This window comes from Bactrocera neohumeralis, chromosome 4 (genome assembly GCF_024586455.1).
Source record: "Bactrocera neohumeralis isolate Rockhampton chromosome 4, APGP_CSIRO_Bneo_wtdbg2-racon-allhic-juicebox.fasta_v2, whole genome shotgun sequence".
Taxonomy (NCBI): domain Eukaryota; kingdom Metazoa; phylum Arthropoda; class Insecta; order Diptera; family Tephritidae; genus Bactrocera; species Bactrocera neohumeralis.
Genome location: NC_065921.1, coordinates 217,773 through 242,787, shown reverse-complemented (window position 1 = coordinate 242,787; position 25,015 = coordinate 217,773). Strand labels below are relative to the sequence as shown.

The following is a 25,015-nucleotide window of genomic DNA, read 5'->3' as shown; positions in this document are numbered from 1 at the left end:
TTTTGATGGATTTGAAAAATTTTTGGTCATAAGGTGGCATACACTAAAGGCATTATTCATGCCGTTATATTAATTACCTCTCGAATTCTGTACTGGAAAGGGATAGTTGTATTAAGGAACCCACATACCAAGTTTCATCAAAATATCTCAAAAAAAATTTGCGTGGGCGCAAACCAGCGATATGTTGAAGGACTTCGGCAACGGAGTCTCTCTCTGACCACGAATCCAACACCGAATTTGCGCTCCTTTATATGGCCACTGTAGTAAATGCCACAAGAACATACTCCCCTCGGTCTTTGTCCCGTCCATCGCATTTCTTGGACTTTGGGACATCAAGCAGCTGGGCAGCTTCACATTCCCAATTAAGGGACCGGACATTCCAGGTGCAAACCCAGCCCACAACCCTGAGGAGGGATGGTTCGCCTTCAAACGGATGTTCTTTGGCTATCCAGAGAATACTTGGTGTAAGACCGGAAGTCGTGTATATGTATATAAAATAATCGTTTCTAGCCACTCCGAAGTGAATGGCGCTCAGAGAACTTTCCTCACTTGCGTAAACTTCTACACATGACTTTATCCTGGGATTAGAGCTGTTAAAATATGACTATTTGATGATTTTTTTTTTAATTTTGTATTAAAGAATACAATATTATCTTGGTATCTCAACTGGAAGTATTCTTGTTCATAGTATTAATGATAGATTGGTAGGGATATGTGCCAAACTGTGATTTATGGGATAATTTTTTTAAGGAAATATTGTTTACGCCAATGATGAAAAATGTATTGATTTGTTTTCTCCAATAATTCACACATTCTCCTAATAAAAATTAATGACTCTGACGAAATTCGTTTAAAGATTATTGATTATTATTGTATTGTCAATTACCGAACCAAAGAGTATATTATAAATTTTCATATGTTCATAAAACCATAAATTATTTATGTATTGATACTTACCGTTTGTCCATCGCGGTAATCCATTCCATCGCCATTACTTGCGGCGTTTATATAAATTTGTCTCCACTATTGAGCAATATTATTGTTTCTGATATTACTTTTCGGATGATAGAAAATTTGTAAACTCGTACGATCAAATTATGTAAATCTTCATGTTTTCATTTGGTGATTACAATTCGGGATGAGCACGGTTATTATATTTTGTATACCACAACTAGCATTTGACATTACTTTTTATGAGATACTAATTCCATTGCTTCCATTCTAGTCGTAGCTTTGTGAGTAAAAATTCTTGGTATGTTACGAGTATAACCCTACCAGTTGTTACAGTAATTATTGTCGTTAGTACTATGTCTTTATTTGTTTTAGCGAGGTTCGGTCAAGCTATTCAATACGTTCAGATAAACTGACAATGTTTTTGCCTAATTGATATCACCTTTTAAATGTATGCAATCGTTCGCGGAACATCAGAAATTTTGGTAAATGCTGAAAATGTGTTATTCATTTTATCTCCTGGAGCCGTAAAGTAGTTTCAACTGCAATAAAGTATGAAATTAATAAAACCAAAGCTTTGTCGTTATTTGAAATAACAAACTTAAGCTGGGTATGCTATTTTGAACATAATAAACTGAATAAAAGTATATTATTTATACAACACTGGTCTTTTTATTTCAATTACAATCAAATACACACTAAGACGCATCATCTCTAATTCCAGTGAATGAAATCGGTATATTAGAGCAAGGATAAGCATAATATGTACAAATTATTGTTAAGAATATAGGCATACCAAGAATTGCGGTTGACAATGCCCTTGCTCGTTAACAATTAAGTGTATAGAGCTTACAAATTCTGTCGGTATAATTGTAACATATAAGATTTTCGTCCAACTTTACATATGTACATACATATCAGCTGTATATAAGTATGTATATAAACTTACATATACATATATGTATATTATACTTATATATAATGATGAGTGCACTCGCTTTAAAAACTCGCAAAAATATCGCACTTTCACTTGATCATTACTTTAGTAACGTTTCATAATATAAGTATATGCACAAATGTATGTATGTACATACATACATATATGCATAATAAAACATTTGTTTAAAGTCAAATAATTGGATTTTTGAATTATCACATTATTTGAATTATCACATTATTCACACTATTTTTTATCTCATTTTCCATACATTTTATTGTAAATATTTACAAATCTGTGTATTATTAGTTTAACTTTGAAATATTAAAATGGTATTAATTGTTAATGTTTATATATACATTTACTGAAAGTTCATTACTAACTGAACTTAATACATCCCGTATTTTTGCTTTTACACCACAAAAGTTGGGCACACCAAGCCATTTAACACACAATTGCATTTCAGAACTCACCGCAGTCATATGAAGCAGCGGAAAACCATACTTATATTGTATTACAGGTTATAAACTCACTATAGAAATTATTGGCGCCTGTTGGTGGATGTACCAGTAAGATATTAATTGTTCAGGGGTATTTGCGTAAGGTTGCTTATTTGAGAATCATTAATTTGTGTTTGCCTCAGAAACGTTTTTACAATAACGGTATTTTGTAAATGTAATTTGTTTAGTTCCCGAATTGCTATTTGGCACTTTTGTTCAATCTTTGTTTTTGCTCAGATAGTGATTAACCGTGGGAAGTTCCAACTTGATTGTCAGTTGTTTCGCAACTGTTGCCATATACACTTTGAGCTATTGCTCTTCACCTTACCCTTTAGAGCTTTTAAAAACATCCCCTAACAAGAAGTTTATTGTATAGTGTACTCTACCACTCTCAAATAGGACGAAAAGACTGAAAGCTTTTGTTCACAATATATTAACGAAATATACAATTTATAGCCTAATCCAATCTATATTGTATACATATGTATGTACATAACATACATTCATAATTTGGCTCTAGTAGCGCTTGCATCGCAGTTCTATTTCTAATGTTAATTTTGTTATCCTTTAAACAGTATCTCAAAATTTGAGCAACTTCCGAACGAGTGCGGGATTTGTGCGTGAGCTTTCTCTACTCTCGTAACATGTAGCATGACATTTTCTTCACCCAAAACTTGCTAATAACACTTATAACTAACTACTATAAATATAGCGGTGTTCAAAATATTAGGAGCGTCCCTGGAAAAAATATTTGATCCAAGAAATTAATCATGCCAGAACGTAAATACCAACCACTCTTACAGTCGCTATTTGCGCTGTTCGAAAAAATAGGAGTGTCATTTACTGTCAAACAAATTCTTTAAAAATTAAGAAGTATAGAAAAATTCGGTTTGATGGGATTTCTTAAAATTTAGCTCGGCTTATTTTAATTAGTCTATAGAAGAAAACACGGACGCGACGAAAAATGTGAAATCTTTAAAAATCTTCGAAAAACGGTAAAACTGATACAGAACAAGTAAGGAAGGGCTAAGTTCGGGTGTCACCGAACATTTTATACTCTCGCACGATAAAGTGATAATCGAGATTTCATTATCCGTCATTTACATATTTTTCAAATACCGTATTTGTGTAAAGTTTTATTCCGCTATCATCATTGGTTCCTAATGTACATATACATATATTATTATACATATACAGGCAGGTTCTGGAATTCACTTCCGAGTGAATATCTAACAAATTCGTTTTCAATCCGACATTTGGTGTTCTGTGTTTCACTTTCACAATTTCAATTCCACATTTTTTCTAAAATGAATTCCGAGTGAATACGCATGTTCTGGAAAACGAATTCACAAGAAAAATGTCGGTTAGCATTCACTTCAGTTCGAAATTGTGAATTTGGTGCGAGCAAATATGTAAGTAAATAAAAACGCTTGATTATTGGAATAAATAGAGATTTAAATATATTGTTTTAAAACTGTAACAAGCAATTAAAGTTAAATATTATTTTTATAGGGGTAAACATAAGAATGCGGAGCAGGAAGCGATCCTTGTCCACTTCATGGAGTCGCATAAAGATATCGCTCGAGGCTTTGTTAAGGGTGACAAAGTAAAAGTTGATGCCCTATGGAAAGAGGTGGTGACAGAATTAAATCTTCATGGTCCACCACAGAAAGATATTTCTGGTTGGAAAAAGGTAAGCAAATAATTTTTTTTTATACTTTAGCTAATTTTTCTTAATTTGAAATAATATTTCAATGGGTTTGGATGGATTGGAAGGCCTTCATAAGGAAAAAAGTTGCACACAACAACTTAGAAGCGAGGGCAACAGGAGGAGGGCCATTTAACAAGCACATCCTCACTCCAACTGAAGACGCAATAGCCCAATTATGTGGTATATATACCGTGGTGGAAGGTATTCCCAGCACAGCAGACTTTGGTGTCCCTTCCGAAAATTGCGATGTGCCTTCAGAGATTTCCAGCGATGATGACAAACTCCCATCTACAAGCAATTCTGCTCGATTCCGAAGACGTGAGCCTATGGTAACCGACCACTTAAGGAATAATATCGGTGAGCAGACAGGTGCCTTGAAAAGTATTGTAGATGGGTTGCAAGAAAATATTGAGGCCACAAAGGAAATTAACACTAGCATTCAATGCCTTTGTGAAAGAGTAAAAGACTTGACTGAGGAGAACAAAAGGCACCATTTCGAAATGGAGCGGCTGCGACAAGAAGAAAATGAAATGAAATATAAAGAGTATGAATTGACGGAGCTAAAAATGTATTTTAAATACCAGTGCAAACCAAACAGTAATCCATAATTTCCTCTTTTATAGTTTTTTAAAAAGTATAAACACAGCGATGTTTTTTTTTACAATAATAACTTACCTTATGACCGTACCTGTATTTAATCCATTCATTTACAATTTTGAATTAAATGTTTTGAGTTTTTTGAAATTAGTGAATTTATAATATTAATAATTTATAATATAGATATTAAAATTAATAAAAAATATATTGATATTAAAATTAATGACAGAGAAGGCATCAGATGGAATTCAAAATAGCGTTATATTGGAAGAAGGCGTGGTTGTGAACTGATTTCACCCATATTTTGTACATGTCATCAGGGTGTTAAGAAAATATTACATACCGAATTTCATTGAAACCCCGAGATATGGTTTTTGGCGCCACGCCCATTTTCAATTTTTAAAAAAAGCCTGGGTGCAGCTTCCTTCTGCCATTTCTTCCGTAAAATTTAGTGTTTCTGACGTTTTTGTTAGTCGGTTAACGCACTTTTAGTGATTTTCAACATAACCCTTGTATGGGAGGTGGGCGTGGTTATTAACCGATTTCTTCCATTTTTGAACTGTATATGGAAATGCCTGAAGGAAACGACTCTATAGAATTTGGTTGACATAGCTATAGTAGTTTCCGAGATATGTACAAAAAACTTAGTAGGGGGCGGGGCCACGCCCACTTTTCCAAAAAAATTACGTCCAAATATGCTCCTCCCTAATGCGATCCTTTGTGCCAAATTTCACTTTAATATCTTTATTTATGGCTTAGTTATGACACTTTATAGGTTTTCGGTTTCCGCCATTTTGTGGGCGTGGCAGTGAGCCGATTTTGCCCATCTTCGAACTTAACCTTCTTATGGAGCCAAGAAATACGTGTACCAAGTTTCATCATGATATCTCAATTTTTACTCAAGTTACAGCTTGCACGGACGGACGGACGGACAGACAGACATCCGGATTTCGACTCTACTCGTCACCCTGATCACTTTGGTATATATAACCCTATATCTGACTCTTTTAGTTTTAGGACTTACAAACAACCGTTATGTGAACAAAGCTATAATACTCTCCTTAGCAACATTGTTGCGAGAGTATAAAAATAAAGAAGCACTCAGGCGCTCTAATGAAATGATGGCAATTGCCCTCTCCTACAAAAAGTAACCCGAGACACCTGAACGAAAATGCAAAACCACCACAATATTTTGTAAACAGACGAATGTAAGGTAATTTTGTTTGGTGGCACTGAGTCTAGGCAATATGTCCGTCCTCCTCCACATACTGAATATAATCCGGAATGCATTAAGAAAACTGCCAAACATGATAGTCTAAAAGTGATGGTATGAGATAGTTTCTCGTACAACGGCATTGGACTAATCCGTCTATAAAAGAAACCATGGACATGTAAATTTTGGAAAATATTGTTATATGCTGAGTGGAATACACCTTTAAAGTTCATAAAAATATGACTCGAAACATACAAGTAAATTAGCAAAGGAATAGTTTCGGGTCAAGAGAGTTGAGGTCAGACCGTGGCTGCTTAGTCGTCTGATGTCATTATTTAATTACACAGTACACAGTACACAACGTTAATACTTTGTAGTGTGTCCAGAATTTTTCAAAATTCCTTGACATCGTCGGGGCAAACTCTTCACTAACATCTGACACCTACTTTGTGGAATTGCGTACCACGTCTCCTCGATAGCAGTCCAAATTTTTGATTTTTTTCATAGCAATCTGCAACATTTATATCGAGGCTTTGCGCTGGGCAGCGCATGAAGTCAATACTTTCGGTATAGACTCTATATTTTCGGTATAGAGCCAATTCGTCATTTATTAGTTGCGTGCTTTGGATCATTTACATATTTTTTAAGAATGTTGAGGTATGAAAATTGGTCCATTCTAAAATCTATACGCACTCACAAAAGGTTCCACTATCATCCCAAACTATCACGTTACCGCGGTGCTTATCGGCTTTTGTGGTGTATTGGATTTATATGCCTGACACCTGGGGTGAACAAATGTTTTGCCATCGGATCCAACACGATTCATCTTTGTTTCATCGCTCAAAGTAAACTTTTCCAAAATCTGACGTCCTTTTCTAAATGTTTTTTAGCAAAGTTTAACCATGCTCTTATGTTTCTTTTGGACAGCAATGATGTTTTTCGATTCATTCGTCCTACCAATTGAGCATCATTGAGACGACTTCGTACAACTCTCCTGGATACGCTAAATAAAAATTTCTCATTTAATTCAGCCATATCTGGGAGATTTAAAAGGATCAGTCTTGCTTTCCTGATGATGGCTTTTTCAGCATGTTCCGCTGTTTTACGTGCAGGAGCTTTGCGGATTTTTTCTTTTTTTCAGCAAAATAGGATCCCTTTTAACAAAATTTATTTCCTTGAACAATTTTTATCCATTTTAATTTTTACTACAGTTAAATTAAGGTATTTTTCTACGACTACCAATTAGTAATGAATATTTGTACAAATAACTAAATGTGTGCAATTACTTTGTCCAATTAAACTTCGTTAAAATGCGATTGTAAGCAGCAACATTAAAAAATAGTTGATAAAACTAAAAATTTTAATAATTTAATTAAAAAATGTGCTACTTCTCTGTCTTCTCTGCCCATGACTATAGATGGAGATATGTACATATATTAGGTTGTTTTTTTTAACTATTAATTTTTTTCAATCCCCTCACGAAATTTCCTTGGAAATACCCTAAAAAAAATCCCTGAAAATTTTAGCCCTTATTATTAACATTAAGACCTGGACCAAGCCATGTAAACATTTTCCATAGAAAATACACTACAATCGTGATTTTTTATCTTTAAATTCCTACAGATCAGAGGTATTTTATGGCATCGCTTTGATTTTAGACGCATATTTCTCAGAATTGTTCACTCTACAAAAGAAATGTCTATGCAGAATTGTTCACTCTACAACATTTACTTGCGCATTTGACCCATGTTAATGCATGTTTGTAATGCACAAGAATTCCTTGCATTTAGTTGAATTTACCAAATTTGAGTAGGCAACACTGCTCAAAAATGGCCGGTATTTGCTATTTTTTGACAGATGTCGCTTGCCTCCTTTGCGCTTGCAGCATCAGAGGTAAGCAGTTTTATATTACTAATTAAATTAGGTTCAAGTATATTAACATAAACAAATTTTAATATTTTTAGATAGCAGAAAATAAACAACGCACAGTTTGCTATCCATTTTTCTATTATTCTTAACTTTTTCGCACACTTTTTCCGCATTATAATCAATTATTACTTTTAATTTCACTCTATTATCTTTTAACGTTTAATAATAAACGAATTTTTTCGTAAAATTTATATTGATTATCCAAAAATACCAAAAATGTCTATTAATAATTTCTCTTATTCTTTTTTATTTCACTTTTTTTTTTAAATAAATAAACAAATTTCACTATCAGCTGTCTAAATGCACAAGTCTGCCGTCTGTCACCATAAAATTGCAATGCGCCTTAGCATTGCTTAAGGCGCATTAATTGTTCTCGTCTGTCAGAGCTATAACTTGCATTAACATGGGTCAAATGCGCAAGTAATAGTGTAAATACAATGGCTACGACAGACTGCAGCGGCACGACAGTGAACTGAAAACGTCGTTGTTCATATTACTACATGTACATTTTGAGAAGCAACAACAACACAATGGCCGGCATGTACACAAAACAACGCAGTTGTCCATTTTGTATGTACACAATTTCGTTGTGGCCATACTAAGTCCTTTCACTTCAATGAAATTTTAATATTTTGTTCAAAGTGAAATTTTTTATGCAAAAAATAAGTAAATAGGTCAATATTTTTGCTTTAAATTATCAATTGTTATTACAAATGATATAATAAAGCTATAATATAGCTATTTTATGCTTTTATTTGTAAAATAACGTCAAGTTTGTTGAAGCTGTGAATAATTTTACATTTTACATATTAGTGGCATCACCACTCTACCTCCTCTTTCTATCTTCCATTCTACTGTTAACTCTACTGTCGTCCTACTGTCGTTGGCAAAATAGGAGCAAATTGAAGTTAGCGAGAACGACAACTGTCGGGCTGCAGTCGTGTAGTTGTGCAGCTGTCAAAATAACACTGCCCATAAGAACGTGTGTATTTTAATATTTGACAGATGTAGTTTGCAGTCTGTCGTAGCCATTGTGTTTACACTATAAATGTAAATTAAGCGCGCTAATGCATATTAGCGCTGTCGTTTGTCAGGGCTATTTCTTCGCTTTGTTGCTTAAGTATAAATTGTCAAGCAAATCGAGGAAAATTTATTTTATCAAATACATGGTAATACTGCGGCCAACAGATCTTAATGATATTTAATTTGGTAGCACAGGTACATGCAACGCTCTGCTTCTGTTAGCAGCATAGACATTCAGTCGCCGCTTTCTGCTACTGCGTGTGTTTTGCAAACAAGTAGGTATTTTTGTTCGCGTTGAAAAATATTTGCCAATACCACTTTGAGCATATTGATTACCCTTTTTAACCATGGCTTTCGTCAACGAAGCGCGTATTGCATTGAGCCGTATAGGAGTGATTTCTGGGCGCCAACAGGTAATATAAAAGGCTGCACTTTCAAATAGGAAATTTTGCTAAAAGTAGTTTTCGACTATGTACAGTGAAAATATGACTCGGTAGGAATTTTGTTATTACATAATGCAAAAATGAATTCATTGGTTGAAAGCTATAATTACTAATATAATTCAAATATACTTGCTTAAAAATTGGTATTCTAAAAAGCAGATAAATACATAGTTTATATGATTGTTTAATATTATATAAAGGGCTAAAACAATTACGAAAATCCTATTTTGTACATGTCTCACACATTTCAAAACTTTTATGTACAAAAGTATTGCTGTAAATCATTTGTGGCAAGCATATTATTTCTAAATATACTATTCAATATTAAAAAAATATATAAACATGTATGTATGTATGTATGACTTTAGCTTAGATCACTCACTACGGGCAAATATTTGGCCCAGCAAGTGGAAACCGTGGAGATAAAGGAACCGCAAATCAAGACTTTCCAAATCTACCGATGGAATCCAGACAATGCTGGAGAAAAACCTTACATGCAGACGTATGAAGTGAATCTACGTGAATGCGGTCCCATGGTTTTAGATGCTTTAATCAAAATTAAGAATGAGGTTGATCCAACATTAACTTTCCGTCGATCATGTCGAGAAGGAATTTGCGGATCATGTGCTATGAATATCGGTGGTACAAATACTCTGGCATGCATTAGGTGAGCAGTTGAAGAAATTTTACGTTTTAGTATGAAGAATAATTAAAATTTCTATTTATTTTTAGCAAAATTGACACAAATCTTTCAAAGCCGCTTAAAGTTTATCCCCTCCCACACATGTACGTGGTTCGCGATTTAGTGCCTGACTTAAATAATTTTTATGAACAGTACCGTTCTATTCAACCTTGGTTACAAAGAAAGTGAGTTCATTTAGCTATTTGTAAACCAGTTAATATACGACATATTTGTTATAGGAATGAGGTAGCAGAATCAAAGGGTAAAGCGCAATATTTGCAATCTGTAGAAGATCGTTCCAAACTTGACGGTCTGTATGAATGCATTCTTTGCGCTTGTTGCTCAACTTCGTGTCCATCATATTGGTGGAATGGGGACAAGTATTTAGGACCAGCTGTATTGATGCAAGCTTATCGTTGGATTATTGATTCTCGAGATGAAAATACCACGGAACGTTTGAGCAAGCTTAAGGATCCCTTCAGCGTATATAGATGTCATACAATCATGAATTGTACACGTACTTGCCCTAAAAATTTGAATCCTGGTCGTGCGATCGCCGAAATAAAAAAGTTGCTGTCTGGTATGGCAAGCAAGCCAGCACCAAAGCTCGACACAGCGGCTCTACACAAGTAAATTAACCATATCGCTGCTACTACTATTTATATATAATTATTAAAATATAATCATATAAGCAGCTTTGAGGAAAGTTTTAGTCGATTTATCACTCGTGATTATTTTCGAATTTGAGGTTTGTTCTGTATTAATGTATAATTGATCGAAACAGAACTTATTCTTGGAGTATTATTCGGAAATATCTATAATACACTGTAATTTGAAGAAACCAAAATTTATGTGTGTATGTTAAATAAAGAACGATATAATTGGTTTTATATAAATTGTTATATTTCAGTGGGTATAAGAATGTGCATATATGTATGTACATACTTACATACATATGTGCATGTATACTATACACTATATAAAACAGATTGTTAGGTTTCGGATAAAAATGAAATTGAACAAACAGATTTGCTAATACTATGAACTTTTAAAGTAATTATTATTATATATATTTAAAGTAACTAATTATTTTCTTATACAATGTTAAAGAGCGAGCGAAACTTGACTAGAGGCTTGGCAGCCCTTTTAATTTATAACAGTAAATTCACTAAACTTAATTGCCCATACCGTTGAAAAATTATTTTAGTTTGTTCCTTAGTGCCAAAATAAGTTACGCTAAAAATTAGTATAAAAAAGTTTTGAAGTAAAATGTTATCAGTTGCAGAGATAATAAACTTATTAAACAGTATTCCAGTTGGTTACAAATCACCAGAGGATAACTGTTTTAATGCCGCCAATCAAATGTACATACCAGAATACAAAAAACTTGGTGTCATAACTGTTGCAAATGAGTTACAAGACAATTTGCCAGAGCCGGACGAAAATGATTTATTTTGTGATGTGCCTGGATGTCAAATTGCATTTGAAAACTCCGCTTCCTACCAGGCTCATTTTTACAATGTACATCGATATTTATGTTCTGTTTGCCGTCGTTGCTTGCCTACAGCGCATTTGCTGCGTTTGCATATTTTAGAGTGTCACGATTCCTATTTTATTATTCGCGCAAAACGTGGAGACGCTGTGTATTCATGTTTTTTGGGAGAATGTAAAGTAAAACTTCCTACACCAAAGCAACGTCGAGAACATTGCATCAACAAACATAAATTTCCCGCTAATTATAGGTTTGAACAATTGTGTGGCAAACCATATAAAAGACATACTAAAAAACCATCCAAAAGTGTTGAAGCAAATGAGATAGTCGATGACATGGATGTTGTTGCCGATATTCCTAACATGAAATAAAAAAAACTTGGCTCATCAAAGGCGCACTGAACTAAAACAAAGCTAAATAATAATTCAAAATTTATTTATTTATTCCAAGGTCCATTTTTTTAATAAATATAATGATATCTGCTATGTATTTAAGCATATTTTTATTTTGTCTTCGCTATGCTTCTGAAAGAAAAGATAATGAGCAAACATTTTGTTTCATGTAATTTAAATAAATTCTTACTTGTTAGAGTTGGCTGAGATATAGTGGTAAGCTACCACTAAAAGGAATAGGAAAACACCCAAAACATTGGAAAATATAGCCAGTTGAACGTCGCTAATCATTTTGCACAAATAATTCCTTCACAAACTGCAAGCAAAACAAATATCAGTAATGAATGACGTTTAAAATAAGAGCAAAAATGACACGTCACACTATTGGTTGCAAATATAGTACTAAAAGAAAACCTAAAATCTATTCAAATCATAACTTTCAATAAAAAGTAAGAGACATTTATGGCAAACATACCACTTTCAAGTTAATTATTTGATGCTACTATCAACAAAAAAAAACTTAACTTTCAGAGCACAACCGGCGTAATGTTTTATAATAATGATGAGAAAGTCGATTTTATATACACTTTCTGAATATCTGTATCGATACTCATGTAAGTATTACCGCTAAGGTTATCGAAAGCAAATATCATAAAGCATAGGTAACTCTACGGTTATTGTGTAAATATCGCTGTAGTTACACGATCAAGAACTTGCTTTTAACTTGATCACACGCAACTTGATGGCATTGTCTTGAAAACCGCATCGAGTTCTTCAAAATTTTGCATGAAATTAATAATAAAATCGATTGATCTACATAAGTGTCAAAGACGGATGAGTATGCGAATGAATTAGGTACATAAAAGCCTGCCACAAAGAAACGTTGCGCAAGTAAACAGAATTCAGCTTTTCTTCATAACCGCTAACGTCAAATGGCAATTAAATACGTTGCCGCATGAAAAACTTGAGAGATTCTGAGCCGCCTTTAGGGAAATCATTGGTCGCGCTGGTTGGTAATTAACCAGTGATTTAGCCGATATTTCGCTTGCATATATCTTGGTTCCTATGTGTCGCTATATTGATGGCTTTGAATCCCACATACAAAATTTTTGTATTGTATCTGAAAAGTTCTAGCAAATTGAATAACCTACCCTGCAATAGCTATAAATTTTATTGTTTGATGATTATAGACAAACGTTGGATTTATAAAGTCTGTTTGTTATAATATTATCAAGATAACAATAATTGCATGTATATCCTAATAGTAAGTTGTCAGCTGGTATTTAAGAAATGGTTCTAATTATGGGGACAGAACGTGCTTAAAATTCAGCGACATACTTGCAAAGTATCAAATGAACTTTTGAATTATGCTATTATTCTGTCCGACTTGTGGCAATATATTAATGGTCGAACAAGATACAACAGGACACCGCTTCACTTGTAGTACCTGCCCATATATTTGTAATATCAAGCGTAAAACTTCTACACGAACGTTTCCACGTCTTAAGGTGAGCCAATTTTGAAAATCGCTGTTTATCTTATTTTCTTAAACCTGTGTTAATTTATAGGAGGTTGATCATGTTATGGGTGGTGCAGCCGCTTGGGAGAATGTAGATTCGACTGATGCCGAGTGTCCCACTTGTTCTCATAAAAAAGCTTATTTTATGCAAATGCAAACTCGATCTGCCGATGAACCTATGACAACATTTTACAAGTGTTGCAATCAACTTTGTGGTCATAACTGGCGTGATTAAATAGACGGTTTATGTGTTAAAGTTGCACATGCTCTAATAATACGTTGGAATGAATACAAGATTATCGAAGTTTCTGAACGTTTTCTATCATCGCAATTATAGACACGCTTTATCGACGTCCATAAAAATGCTACAACCTCCAGGGAAAAAAATATACAAAGTCCATGATATAAAAGCGTTGCACATAGCAGTTGAATGTATCTTAGATGGAGAGGTAATTGGTTTGCCCACAGATACTGTGTATGGATTAGCATGTAATGCGAATAATGAAAAGGCCATTCAAAAACTGTACGACATAAAGGGACGCGATTGTTATAAGCCAGTGGCTATATGTGTAAAAAATCTAGAGGACTTTCGACGGTACGGAATTGCAGACCATTTAAATGACTTATTACTTCAACGTCTGCTTCCGGGTCCAATTACAATAATCATCGAACGTTCTAAGCATCTTACTAATCGTTTTTTAAACCCCAACACAACAAAAATTGGTATACGTATTCCGCAGTTTTCTTTTATTCAGGAATTATGTTCATTATTTAGTGAACAACCACTTGCTTTAACTAGTGCAAATCGATCCGCCGAACGTAGTAGTCTAAATATAAATGAATTCGAATCCTTGTGGCCCAAACTAGGTGGAATTTTTAACGCAGGTCCCATAGGCTTAACTGAAGATAGACGTTCTGGATCAACTGTAGTAGATTTATCTCAGCCAGGTGTATATACAATAATAAGAGAAGGGGTAGCCCTTAAAACTACTGTAGATGTGTTACATGAATTTAACATAAAACCCATAAAATAAATTATATTAAATAAAATGCATCCTGGAAAAATACAAAGATAGAAAATTTGCAATGATTTTAATTTACAATAATTATACGTACTTCAAAAGCTGTAAATACAACTCTAATTACTTTTATAAACCCTCAAAAATTAACTTGAAATTTTTAACTGTTTTTCAAACATTCGCACACATATGTTCTTTAAATTTATAACATTCAAACTGTAGTTTAATTTTATATACATATAACACTTTCAGGACTCTTAATTAAAGCTGGTATAACGCTGAAAATGGATGCGAAAGTACCTTGGACTTCACTGCCCTAATTAATGTTGCTATTGACTGTAGTAACTTGCTGACTTGGCTATTTGGATGGGTCTACGACGTCGAGGTAACTCAGTTTGTAGTCGACGCCAGCGTTCTGGAGGCCAAACAATGAACGTCGCTCGAGCTGTTAATAAGCCCTGCGCTACAGGTCCGAAAGTGTTACTATCCAGCGAATGGCCCGTGTGGTCCCCTTCTACCCAACAATGACCTTCTGGTATACGCACTATTTCATGTTTGTAACCCAACGTAGAAACGACATCACCCTGTAGTCCAACTATACGTTTTATTATCTTTTGTGTGGGGTCCTTCGGAGAAATAAGTGAAACGATATCGCCGCGATCCACGTGGCATGTACGCACAGCCCAGCGAGATAGGAAAACGTAATCTGTTTGGCTGGCATCTGGGTTAAGGGCTGGTTGCATAGATATTCCTAAAATATAATCGACACACTCTCAGAAAAAGTAATTTATTCACAACGAATATTTAAGAATTGTGTTAATACTTACCGTCCACTCGAGCGACATAGCCAACACAATCCAGAAACGTTACACCAATGGGAATCCCTAGCAGTACAGATTTTATAAATTTACGAAAGGCCATTAAACAAAACGTTTGCGAAAATTAGCAGCACCTCTTCCACACTTATTATTGGTATGCTAATATGTTTTTTGTCTATATAAAATATACATATATAAAGGGTATTTTTATTAGATTTTGTAATAATTTCCAAGTGGAGCTAACAGCTCCATTTTTTCTTCGACTATAAACGCAGAAATACGTATGTATGTACATATTCTTATCTAAGAAAAGTTCTGTTTGTTTCATTCACTAATGTTTTTATAACGTCATTTAATAATTGGACGGTATTGGCGATAGGTTCGTGTAATTTTCAAATATATGTAACCGTCCATTATGTATAATAATTAATATCAAAGCTTTGTACTACTAAATTAATTTAAATCCAGAGATTGTTTTTTTTATTTCTATGCAAACATTAAAATGACATACACGATTAGCTTCAATTAATAGCAGAAAAACTGTGTTACCCTGTATACTTGTTTCACTTGCACTATTTCACTGGGGCAAAATAAAAATTAGTGTTACAGGTTCATTGTAATTACACGTAAAATGAACAATATAAAATTAAGATACGCGTTTTTTTTATTCGGATTTATTTATTAACTAGTAAATTTATAAACTTTTTTAAATTCAAAATTGGTAAAGAATTTTACCCATATTTATCACATTACTTCTTATTAAATGCGAGAGTTTTCTACAGTCGCAGATACAAGTTACTAAGTTTTATTTACATATTTCATGTTTAAACCTTATTGAGCGAATATACATATAGCTGTGCAATGCGTAGGCAACGGTAAGATAATATATTTTTAATTGAGGTATTAATTCTGTGAATCAAATATTTAATAGGAGAGTGAATCTATCACCTAGCTATTACAACGATGCGTCTTATTCTGCCAACACATCATATGCTCCGCTAAATAAAGATTTGGATGATGAGAATCCTGTTGAAATGGAGAGGCTGCCACGCATTGCTAGTTTAGAAAATGGACAATTACATAGTTTTGAAAATACTATTGAGGCTAAAGTGGAAGTAGGTGATTCTTTACAAGCATTGGCTTTGCGTTTTCGTTGTACAGTAAGTATTGTGTAAATCTTAAATCAATCAATATATTATAAAATTGCAACAGGTTGCAGACATAAAACGACTTAATAAGATTGATAAGGATAACGAAATTTATGCGAGGAAGTTTGTAAAAATTCCAGTAACGCCACATTCGATATTATTGGAAACATTACCAACAGTACACAAAAGTGGGAGTAATAGTCCGTCTCAAAGTGAACATGAATCCTTCGAATCAGGCATAATGAGAAACCCTTTGAAAGATGCTAACCTTATGTTAAGCGAAAAACTGATAATAGCTTCCGTAAATGCTTCTGGTAATAATAATCCGCAAAATGTTGACACCATTAAATCAGTTTTAGCCTCTACATTGAGGAGCAAAGACAGTGTCTACTTGGAAAAAGGTGAGTACGAATATGACAAAACTAAAATGGTATCTATTATTGGTAGAATAAATTTTTAATTATCAATTTTGTTTATATACATACATATATGAACATTCACAAGCAATTCTCCAAAATATATTTTATTATCTTTATAAACTATAAATTTTTTCGAGTGAAGTTCGTAAGTGGGAAATTATTAAAACTAAATTTTCTCACGTATTTTTTATGCCCAGCCTGTATGTTTCATTCTCATTTGTTTTATATTTTGACATAATTGTCATTGTTCCACGAAATGTGTTGACAGCTCAAGTTTTCAATTTGTATAGTCATTGCTGCGAGAAGTTAAATAGATTTTCTTAAATTAGTTGAAAACGAAGTTTAAAAATGCCGGATTATTTGGGAGATGATCAACGAAAAGTCAAATCGGAAGAGTTAGAGGAGAAAGAAATAAAGTCTTTGGATGAAGGTGATATTGAGCTCCTGAAGACTTATGGCCAGAGCCAATATCATAGGGCTATCAAAACTATTGAGGAAGACATCCAGAAAGCTGTTAAACAAGTAAACGAACTTACTGGGATTAAAGAGAGTGATACTGGGTTGGCACCTCCAGCCCTGTGGGATTTAGCAGCGGATAAGCAGATACTTCAAAATGAACAACCTTTGCAGGTTGCTCGTTGCACAAAAATAATTAATGCCGATTCGGATGATCCAAAGTATATTATAAATGTAAAACAATTTGCAAAATTTGTTGTAGATTTGGCTGATTCTGTGGCGCCTACAGATATTGAGGAAGGCATGAGAGTCGGAGTTGATCGTAACAAATACCAGATTCATATTCCATTACCTCCAAAAATTGATCCCACTGTCACAATGATGCAGGTGGAGGATAAGCCCGATGTCACGTATAGTGATGTTGGAGGTTGCAAGGAACAGATTGAAAAATTACGTGAGGTAGTAGAGACTCCTCTGTTGCACCCTGAAAAGTTTGTAAATCTAGGTATTGAGCCCCCAAAAGGTGTATTGTTATTTGGACCACCTGGAACTGGTAAAACTTTATGTGCTCGTGCCGTAGCTAATCGTACGGATGCTTGTTTCATCCGTGTGATTGGTTCAGAGCTGGTACAGAAATATGTAGGCGAAGGCGCTCGAATGGTACGAGAACTTTTCGAAATGGCGAGGTCGAAAAAGGCCTGTCTTATTTTCTTTGATGAAATTGATGCGATCGGTGGAGCTCGATTTGATGATGGTGCAGGGGGCGACAATGAAGTGCAACGAACTATGCTCGAATTGATTAATCAGTTGGATGGTTTCGATCCCCGTGGAAATATTAAAGTTCTTATGGCTACTAATAGGCCAGATACTCTTGATCCGGCATTAATGCGTCCGGGACGTTTAGATCGTAAAGTGGAATTTGGGCTACCTGATTTGGAGGGACGCACACATATATTTAAGATTCACGCCCGGTCAATGTCTGTAGAGAGGGATATCCGTTTTGAATTACTTGCTCGGCTTTGTCCGAATTCTACGGGCGCTGAAATTCGTTCAGTATGTACTGAAGCAGGTATGTTCGCCATTCGAGCACGTCGTAAAGTTGCAACAGAAAAAGATTTCTTAGAAGCAGTCAATAAGGTGATTAAGAGCTATGCTAAATTCAGCGCTACCCCACGTTATATGACATATAATTAAAAAAAATTAATAGTGTATATTTTAATGAGATGTTTTTCATTGCAATGAGTATTTGAAATAAATAAAAAAAATAATAAGAAGTTTGAGGTAATAAATGCAAATTAGGTGCATGTATTGTTTAATTTACTTCAGGACAAACCAATACATTGTTTACGCATAATATCACTGGATGAGACATTTTGCAGGTACATATTTCTAAAGGAAATTTGTGACTTCGGTAATTTTAGTAGTCGGTCATCGAAGTCACTAATTGATAGGCCCAGGAAACGAGCGGTTTCGTCGGGTTCGGACCAAAGGGTGAAGGGGGTTAAGTGGGTTGGTTTCTTGGGACGTGCAAACAGGTGATTAGTATAGTGCGGGGACATAAGTTATAAGTATATGTCAAGGTCTATTCCGGATAAGTAGAAATTTAACTTGCTACAATAACAAGAACGAAGCTGTGTTAGGGTCACTTTTGTTTCACGCAGAAACTCGAGCACTTGTTCTAGGATTAGTGGTCTTTGGACTCCAAGTACCAGTGAACAGCGTACGAAGGAGTCAATGAAGGTGTTAATAACTCCACTGTGAATGGTATCCAATGTCTAAAATGGGTCGCGTCCGAAATGTTTTCGGAATATTGCTGTACCTCTTCGATGTGTTGGAGTAATGTACTCTAGACGTTCCTAGAGGCGATTTCTCTTCCAAATTTTTGGGCGAAATATTGCTGCATCTCGTGGGTGTGTTGGAGGAATGTACTCTAGACGTTCCAGGGGCGGTTCCTCTTCAAGCAAGCGATTTCAGTGATGGTTTCTTCGACACAAGTGACCCTTACCATCCCAACAGGGATTAGATATTCCGTTAAAACAACAAAAACATGGTTTCTTCGAACTCATCCTAGCAGGAATTGCTTGAAGAGAAGAGGGTTATGCTGTTTTACAAGTAATATGCGGTCCCAAATGTGTAGGTGCTTATTGGGAGACTCCCTGTTATTGTCCGGAGTGCGGTATTTTGGCAGGTTTGTATCTTCTGCTTACTGCTGCATGTAGGCGACCATATAGGGGTATAACCGGCCGACCGATTGCTTTGTATGTCGCCAGCAAAGTCTCTTTGCCTTTGTCCCAAGTGCTGTCGGATTGGGACATGAGGATCTTGTTTTGGCTCGGTATTTTTGTACCGATTGAGGACTTTGCTGAGGTAGTATATTTCTATCGAGTCTATGTTTTTTAACATTACAATATTTATACCGTATAGATTGTTGAATTTAGATACCTAAGTAAGTGCTTCGTCCTTCATTGTACAGAATGTCGAATTGTCTATCTGTTTCACCAGGTCTATCCGCCTGCGACAGATTGTCAGGCAGGAGGGCCAAAGGAGTCTAGGAAACGACGCGTTCGGGCCAAAGGTAGGAAGGGGTTAAGTGAGTTGAGTTTATAGGGCATTCAAAGAGAGAGAGTATTCGGCCAAGGTCTGTCATTTCGACGATTTAACCCTGTTTAGATCGGCAAGTAACATATAACAATTGCAAGTGGTCTTCAACTATGTTGCACATAATTCCTGCAAAGATTTTGTTCATTCAAATCTATTCAAAAGAGGAGGTGTTCGGTCTCAATTTAATACTTTCTTTCTGTGATTGTGCTGTTATATATTTCGCTGAAATCACTAAGGAGACATTATATTCCTGCTGCAATATTCCTTGGGCAAACCACGATAGGAATTATGTATATACTCATAGCTTTATATAATTATGTTCATAGTTTAACCGATGGGGTCAGTTTCATTGAACAAATGACAGTAGTAATGAAAAAATTTACAAAAGGTTGGTTGTCATTGAAACCAGCTAACGGCAGGCCCAGGAAGTGGGTTGTTATATGAGCGGGATTCATTGGGCTTGCAAAGAGGTGGTTAGAGTCATGCGAGGATTAATTGCCATATATTTGATGTGGTACGAAGTCGGTGAAGATGTTGATAGCTCCACTATGAATGGCGGACAAGCATATCTGAAGTTTGTTCCGTTCGTAGTCTGGTCGGGGTACTGTTTAATGTCACCAACCTAATTAAGGAAAGGTCTCTTCAAGATCCAAGAAGCATCCGCTTCAAGCAGATGACTGCAGGGAAACATTCCAGCAGAAACCGTTTTAGAAGCGGAAGCATGCAGGAGAGCTTTACTCTACCTCAAACTTTTCAAAATAGTTTAATCGAACATTGACATAAAAGCAATCCATTCTTCAACAATGAATTGCCTCCGTTGGGGCCTTTTGCAGGAATTAACGAAAACCACGTTTCGCGTCTTGTAAATTAAATTTTCTTGAAAGTTCAGTCTAACTGTAAAATATGCACTTGTTATGTATGTATGTGCTTAATCCTTTTCATAGAAATAATGCGAGGTAACCTGGTGGCACAAGTAACCATGAATGATGTTGGGATATATAACTACTAGTTGTTTAGAAAATTAGTCTAGTTGATTTAATATTAATGTAATTTTTTTTTCTAGAAAATCATTCTACCAATGACTCCACGGCATTATTAGAGGATTTTCTTGATGACGATTTTGCGGATACATATGTACGACCTATACGAGGGCCCTCAATAAGTGCTCTACATTGGTCTGGTTCCGATGGCGACATGACTTGGGTATGCTTGTTTGTTGTAATCTTGGCTTTATGTTTTGCCATACCATTGATAGTTGTGATATTTTGGACCCATCCACACAGCAGCGGCAACAACAATGCAACAACAAATAACTGACATAGTGGTTTGAACACGAATGACAAATATCTTTAACGGTATATTTATATTATAATTTATGTATAAGTATATGAAGAGTCCTTCAAAGATTCTTTAATCTAAAGATGTCAAACATATGTACATCCTTACAATTCATAATATGCGTGAATATAGTAATGTGAATCTTTTGCACAGTTTTAATAATAGGTTCTTAACGAAAATCGCCAGGATTATAACAGGTAAATAGCTATATACATAAATAAATAAAAATTTAAGAAGAAAAAATGATTATTTTACTGCAGAGTGCCTTCATCGTTTTTCAGTCTAAAGATGTTTATGTATGTACTTGTTTCTACAAAACTTCTTGTTTTTCAATCAAATTTTACAATAAAAATTTAAACTTTTTATTAAAGATATCGTTAGTTAGATTATGCGAAACCCTTTTGTAAATAATAACTATTATAATTAGGAACCTGTCTATTGTGAGTAGCTTTAGTTTTTAATGAAAATTGTAATATTTATACCATCGGCTCGTAAAGTCTCATAAAAAGTGAAATAAATAAGAATTTGAAAAAAATCTAAAATCTGATTAGTATTTGTTTAATATACCTATGTTTTGTTCTCCAAATTTATTCCATAATAAAGATACTCATATTGAGTGTTCGTAGAGAAAAATGGATTTGGTAGACTTTAAAACACGTCTTATTCGTCTGCAATCCAGAAGAATGTGTACTTGATACTCTCAGTCCTTTTTAAGGAGTTGGGGTTAAAATTGGACAACAGGCGTATCATCGCTTACTTTTGATTAAAATCATATACATATTTCAAATTCGACACATAAAATTCCTATGCGGTAGTGTGAAAATCCCCATATAACAAAACTTTAAATTTCAAGTCATATCCTTTTCCACCTGGTCTTTCCAACGGAGTGAAGGTCTTCCTCTTCCTCTGCTTCCCCTGGCGGGTACTGCGTCCAATACTTTCAATGTAGCCACTCTCTTTTAATTCGCTGAACTATGTCAATGTCGTCGTACATCTCATACAGCTCATTGACATATCTTCCGAACTACCTTTCTCTCGAAGACTAATCAGACGTTGTCATCGGCCATGCCTCTGCACCATACAGCAGGGCGAAAATAATCAGTAACTTATAGAGTTTTGTTTTTGTTCGTCGAGAGAGGACTTTACTTCTCAATTGGCTACACAGTGCGAAGTAACATCTGTTGGCAAGAGTTATTCTGCATTAGATTTCGAGGTTGACATTGTTGTAGCTGTTAAAACCCGTTCCAAGATAGGCGAAATTATCTACGACTTCGAAGGTATGACTGTCAACAGTGACGCGGGAGCCATGTCGCGAGTGCAACGACTGTTTGTTTGATGACACGCGTGTACAATCTTATAGAAGATTCTATCTTCTCTATTTAGTTCTGCAGCTTGAATTATTATCCCCAAGAGTAGATTGAAGAAATCGCACAACACGCAGTCGCCCCGTCCGAAACCTCGTTTGGTATCTAACGGCTCGAAGAGGTTCTTCCCGATCCTGACGGAGCTGTTGCTCAACGTCAGTTTACACAGTCATATTAGGATACCAAAACCAGACAAAAGAAGCTTTAAAATCGACGAAAAGGTGGTGCGTGTTGATTCTCTTTTCACTGGTCTTTTCCAAGAATTCTTGATATTCCAGGCCTAAAGCCACACACTTTCACACAATACGCTCGATAGAACTTCATATGCGATGTTGAGGAGGTTTATCTCACGGTAGTTGACGCAGATTGTTGGGTGTCTCTTTTTGTGGATTGCGCAGAACACACTTAAATTCCAATCGCTGGGTATGCTTTCGTCCGACCATATTTTACAAAGAAGCTGATGCATGCTCCTTATCAGTTCTTCGCTGCCGTGTTTGAATAGCTCGGCCCGTAATCCATCGGCCCCCGCCGCTTTGTTGTTCTCCAGACGGAGAAGTGTTCCCTCCATAATTTTAGTATGCTCTGAGCATCGGTTACCAGATCACCTCTGGGGGTTCTACATGTTGGAATTTTAACACCATGGATTTTTATTCATCTATAACGTTTCCGTCTTAATTCATAAGTACCATTTTACTGTATTAAATAGTTTATATTAAAATAATTTTATGTATGTATACGGGGCCGCGGTTTTCTAGCATACTTACTATGCATATATATTGTAGATATGTACATACATATGTATGTAGGTTTGCCTGATTGACAACTGCAAACATATCATCGCCACCATTTCTGTTAAATGCAAAATAATAATGGTTCTATAAAAAGTTCCCAAAGGCAATGAAAGTCTCTATATTTCGGAATTAAGTTAAGTTTTATTTGGTATAATTATTTAACTGCACTTAATTATTAAACCAATAAGCAAATTTATTTTAAATACGATAACTTAAATAATACTTTCAATTGACAATTCGTAACCAACAAGAACTAATCAGAAACAGAAACTGATTCAATGGCACGGATTTATCAATATACTTATTTGTATGACTGAATATAGAAATACGTGTTATATACATACATATGTATGTACAGACGTAAAACATATCTACATACAATATAACGATGTGTAGCAGAAATTGGCAAACATATTTAGTTTCGCAAAATAGATTCCAACCAGCTGTGAAACTTCAGGTGTTTTAGACTTAAGAGCAATGTTTACTTAAACTTTAAATTCTCAAAGAAAGCAATATTACTTTTCAGCATACTAACACGGCGTAACATATTTGTGGTACTTTTATTGTTATTATCCTCATAGTAAGCGGTGCGCTCTGGAGAAGATGTTTTCGTTTTGTTGGTTAAAATATCCATATTTGCTGAAGGATCGCTGCAAGAAGAGTACAAATGCTTTATATAGCAATTTACCATTTGGTATATTATATACTAAAATATTCTTTTAAATAGTACGAAACGATTGCAGACTCATATATTCTGAATTCATTTAATTCGTGTTATGACTTAATTTAAGAATTAATTTTGTATATTAATATTCTCCCACCATTTTGGGTTGGATGCATTCACTTACGTTTCTAGTGACGATAAATCTGATGCAATAGTAGCGTCTTCTGTCATTTCCGGAGCTGTTACCATATTTTCCGTCTGTGCTGTCGGCGGGTTGTTGAGTTTAACAGCTGTAGAAGGCCGCTTTTGGATCTATAAAAATAAAAATTACTTATTGACAAATCAGTGGAAAAACTAGATGATCGTAGGCACAAAGATGTCAAAACCCAGAAAGGTACAAATTGGGATATTGCATATTTGCATTTGCGGTGATATAAGGTCATTTGCTCTTGCAGCTCATTAGCAATTTCTTTGTCCAAAGTAAATATTGACTTTAATATAGGCTTGAAATACAAATAGAGGTATATGGTATATTATATCTCATATGTATGTGACCATTTCTACAATTATCAAATCAATACATTTGATCTTGTTTAGAAATAGAGATATTTATAGGGTCTATTCAAAAGTACCGGCTACGAGGCTTACTTAAATATCTTTATTCCAACACGATTCCCTCTTTTGTTCTATCTTTCTAAGTGGTATTAAATGTGAAGGGATAGATGATGAATAAGTTTTATTTCTTTTTTGTTGTTATTATTTTGTTATTAACAGAAATGCCATTCCAATTGCATTTATAAATGTGTTCTTATTTCGCATTTTTCGAGATTTTGAAACTTACCCCTTTTTTCCATCGCTTTTCGGCTTGAGAACATTTATTTGAACTCAGAAGAAACGCCTGCGCCAAAGCTTTTACAGAAGGCATAACTTGTGCCACCTCCTCCTCAACGACCGCCTTTTCGCCAACAGAGAGCTACAAGAGAATGTTCGTAAAATTATTTTATATAA

At 34.9% G+C, this 25,015-nt stretch overlaps 11 protein-coding genes across 17 annotated transcripts in view; 7 read left to right on the top strand and 4 right to left on the bottom strand.

Annotated features, from left to right (window-relative positions):
- LOC126756521 (rap guanine nucleotide exchange factor 4) overlaps nt 1–2,689 on the bottom strand; it is a 38,269-nt gene extending 35,580 nt beyond the window's left edge. The window contains exons 1-2 of one of the 3 annotated variants that reach the window (XM_050469631.1): nt 2,362–2,689; nt 958–1,493 (exon numbers count right to left, since the gene is read on the bottom strand). In XM_050469631.1, coding sequence (XP_050325588.1) covers nt 958–992 — 35 coding nt within the window. In that variant the 5' untranslated portion in view covers nt 993–1,493; nt 2,362–2,689. Of the gene's footprint in view, nt 1–957; nt 1,494–1,900; nt 2,069–2,361 lie in introns of those variants that run through there. The other 2 variants (XM_050469632.1, XM_050469633.1) reach the window with 2 other exon arrangements.
- Nucleotides 2,690–3,389: 700 nt separating this feature from the next.
- Nucleotides 3,390–4,776, top strand: LOC126755525 (uncharacterized). The gene is made up of 3 exons (XM_050468161.1): nt 3,390–3,800; nt 3,901–4,081; nt 4,165–4,776. Coding segments are annotated over exons 1-3 (726 nt in total). The 5' UTR covers nt 3,390–3,798; the 3' UTR covers nt 4,708–4,776.
- A 4,305-nt stretch (nt 4,777–9,081) lies between these two features.
- On the top strand, nt 9,082–10,882 carry LOC126755308 (succinate dehydrogenase [ubiquinone] iron-sulfur subunit, mitochondrial). Its single transcript, XM_050467779.1, has 4 exons — nt 9,082–9,274; nt 9,673–9,971; nt 10,037–10,171; nt 10,226–10,882. Exons 1-4 carry the CDS (start codon nt 9,209–9,211, stop codon nt 10,617–10,619), a joined length of 894 nt encoding a protein of 297 aa, XP_050323736.1. The 5' UTR covers nt 9,082–9,208; the 3' UTR covers nt 10,620–10,882.
- A 104-nt stretch (nt 10,883–10,986) lies between these two features.
- Nucleotides 10,987–11,967, top strand: LOC126755309 (protein lethal(2)k10201). Its single transcript, XM_050467780.1, has one exon. The coding sequence runs from the start codon at nt 11,256–11,258 to the stop codon at nt 11,847–11,849; it is 594 nt and encodes a 197-aa protein (XP_050323737.1). The 5' UTR covers nt 10,987–11,255; the 3' UTR covers nt 11,850–11,967.
- On the bottom strand, nt 11,897–12,464 carry LOC126755310 (dolichyl-diphosphooligosaccharide--protein glycosyltransferase subunit 4). 2 transcript variants are annotated; one of them, XM_050467783.1, is made up of 3 exons: nt 12,346–12,464; nt 12,061–12,186; nt 11,897–11,999 (listed from the first exon to the last, which is right to left on the bottom strand). In XM_050467783.1, exons 2-3 carry the CDS (start codon nt 12,159–12,161, stop codon nt 11,981–11,983), a joined length of 120 nt encoding a protein of 39 aa, XP_050323740.1. In that variant the 5' UTR covers nt 12,162–12,186; nt 12,346–12,464; the 3' UTR covers nt 11,897–11,980. The 2 variants fall into 2 exon arrangements, with proteins under 2 accessions (XP_050323740.1, XP_050323739.1); XM_050467782.1 differs by having other exon boundaries at nt 11,897–12,002; nt 12,346–12,463.
- A 684-nt stretch (nt 12,465–13,148) lies between these two features.
- On the top strand, nt 13,149–13,651 carry LOC126754427 (DNA-directed RNA polymerase III subunit RPC10). Its single transcript, XM_050466379.1, has 2 exons — nt 13,149–13,378; nt 13,439–13,651. Exons 1-2 carry the CDS (start codon nt 13,238–13,240, stop codon nt 13,622–13,624), a joined length of 327 nt encoding a protein of 108 aa, XP_050322336.1. The 5' UTR covers nt 13,149–13,237; the 3' UTR covers nt 13,625–13,651.
- Nucleotides 13,652–13,673: 22 nt separating this feature from the next.
- On the top strand, nt 13,674–14,471 carry LOC126754422 (threonylcarbamoyl-AMP synthase). The gene has a single exon (XM_050466371.1). It carries the CDS (start codon nt 13,674–13,676, stop codon nt 14,421–14,423), a length of 750 nt encoding a protein of 249 aa, XP_050322328.1. The 3' UTR covers nt 14,424–14,471.
- LOC126754424 (mitochondrial inner membrane protease subunit 2) lies at nt 14,347–15,508 on the bottom strand. Of its 2 annotated transcripts, XM_050466376.1 has the most exons (3): nt 15,236–15,508; nt 14,709–15,159; nt 14,347–14,445 (listed from the first exon to the last, which is right to left on the bottom strand). In XM_050466376.1, the coding sequence occupies exons 1-2, from the start codon at nt 15,327–15,329 to the stop codon at nt 14,738–14,740; spliced, it is 516 nt and encodes a 171-aa protein (XP_050322333.1). In that variant the 5' UTR covers nt 15,330–15,508; the 3' UTR covers nt 14,347–14,445; nt 14,709–14,737. The 2 variants fall into 2 exon arrangements, with proteins under 2 accessions (XP_050322333.1, XP_050322332.1); XM_050466375.1 differs by lacking the exon at nt 14,347–14,445 and having other exon boundaries at nt 14,465–15,159; nt 15,236–15,507.
- A 326-nt stretch (nt 15,509–15,834) lies between these two features.
- On the top strand, nt 15,835–21,730 carry LOC126754420 (uncharacterized). Of its 3 annotated transcripts, XM_050466370.1 has the most exons (5): nt 15,835–16,101; nt 16,158–16,386; nt 16,439–16,775; nt 20,914–21,053; nt 21,134–21,730. In XM_050466370.1, exons 1-5 carry the CDS (start codon nt 16,088–16,090, stop codon nt 21,161–21,163), a joined length of 750 nt encoding a protein of 249 aa, XP_050322327.1. In that variant the 5' UTR covers nt 15,835–16,087; the 3' UTR covers nt 21,164–21,730. The 3 variants fall into 3 exon arrangements, with proteins under 3 accessions (XP_050322327.1, XP_050322326.1, XP_050322325.1); XM_050466369.1 differs by having other exon boundaries at nt 16,179–16,386; nt 20,914–21,730; XM_050466368.1 differs by having other exon boundaries at nt 20,914–21,730.
- On the top strand, nt 17,035–18,547 carry LOC126754417 (26S proteasome regulatory subunit 7). Its single transcript, XM_050466364.1, has one exon. It carries the CDS (start codon nt 17,142–17,144, stop codon nt 18,441–18,443), a length of 1,302 nt encoding a protein of 433 aa, XP_050322321.1. The 5' UTR covers nt 17,035–17,141; the 3' UTR covers nt 18,444–18,547.
- Nucleotides 21,731–23,464: 1,734 nt separating the features above from the next.
- Nucleotides 23,465–25,015, bottom strand: part of LOC126757443 (titin) — a 36,491-nt gene continuing 34,940 nt past the window's right edge. The window contains exons 14-16 of the mRNA XM_050471360.1: nt 24,849–24,980; nt 24,192–24,319; nt 23,465–23,993 (exon numbers count right to left, since the gene is read on the bottom strand). Coding sequence (XP_050327317.1) covers nt 23,825–23,993; nt 24,192–24,319; nt 24,849–24,980 — 429 coding nt within the window. The 3' untranslated portion in view covers nt 23,465–23,824. The remainder of the gene's footprint in view (nt 23,994–24,191; nt 24,320–24,848; nt 24,981–25,015) is intronic.

Bases quoted from the DNA above. Each gene is read 5' to 3' on its own strand.
- LOC126754424 (XM_050466376.1), bottom strand. From the start codon at position 15,329: ATGGCCTTTCGTAAATTTATAAAATCTGTACTGCTAGGGATTCCCATT. The intron at 15,160-15,235 runs GTAAGTATTAAC...ATTATATTTTAG, and splicing joins CTATGTCGCTCGAGTGGACG to GAATATCTATGCAACCAGCC.
- LOC126755309 (XM_050467780.1), top strand. From the start codon at position 11,256: ATGTTATCAGTTGCAGAGATAATAAACTTATTAAACAGTATTCCAGTT.
- LOC126755525 (XM_050468161.1), top strand. The intron at 4,082-4,164 runs GTAAGCAAATAA...ATGGATTGGAAG, and splicing joins ATATTTCTGGTTGGAAAAAG to GCCTTCATAAGGAAAAAAGT.
- LOC126754417 (XM_050466364.1), top strand. From the start codon at position 17,142: ATGCCGGATTATTTGGGAGATGATCAACGAAAAGTCAAATCGGAAGAG.
- LOC126755310 (XM_050467782.1), bottom strand. From the start codon at position 12,161: ATGATTAGCGACGTTCAACTGGCTATATTTTCCAATGTTTTGGGTGTT. The intron at 12,003-12,060 runs GTAAGAATTTAT...CTTTTCTTTCAG, and splicing joins ATCTCAGCCAACTCTAACAA to AAGCATAGCGAAGACAAAAT.
- LOC126754427 (XM_050466379.1), top strand. From the start codon at position 13,238: ATGCTATTATTCTGTCCGACTTGTGGCAATATATTAATGGTCGAACAA. The intron at 13,379-13,438 runs GTGAGCCAATTT...GTTAATTTATAG, and splicing joins GAACGTTTCCACGTCTTAAG to GAGGTTGATCATGTTATGGG.
- LOC126754422 (XM_050466371.1), top strand. From the start codon at position 13,674: ATGAATACAAGATTATCGAAGTTTCTGAACGTTTTCTATCATCGCAAT.
- LOC126755308 (XM_050467779.1), top strand. From the start codon at position 9,209: ATGGCTTTCGTCAACGAAGCGCGTATTGCATTGAGCCGTATAGGAGTG. The intron at 9,972-10,036 runs GTGAGCAGTTGA...ATTTATTTTTAG, and splicing joins AATACTCTGGCATGCATTAG to CAAAATTGACACAAATCTTT. The intron at 10,172-10,225 runs GTGAGTTCATTT...TATTTGTTATAG, and splicing joins CAACCTTGGTTACAAAGAAA to GAATGAGGTAGCAGAATCAA.
- LOC126754420 (XM_050466368.1), top strand. The intron at 16,387-16,438 runs GTAAGTATTGTG...AAATTGCAACAG, and splicing joins CTTTGCGTTTTCGTTGTACA to GTTGCAGACATAAAACGACT. The intron at 16,776-20,913 runs GTGAGTACGAAT...TTTTTTTTCTAG, and splicing joins CAGTGTCTACTTGGAAAAAG to AAAATCATTCTACCAATGAC.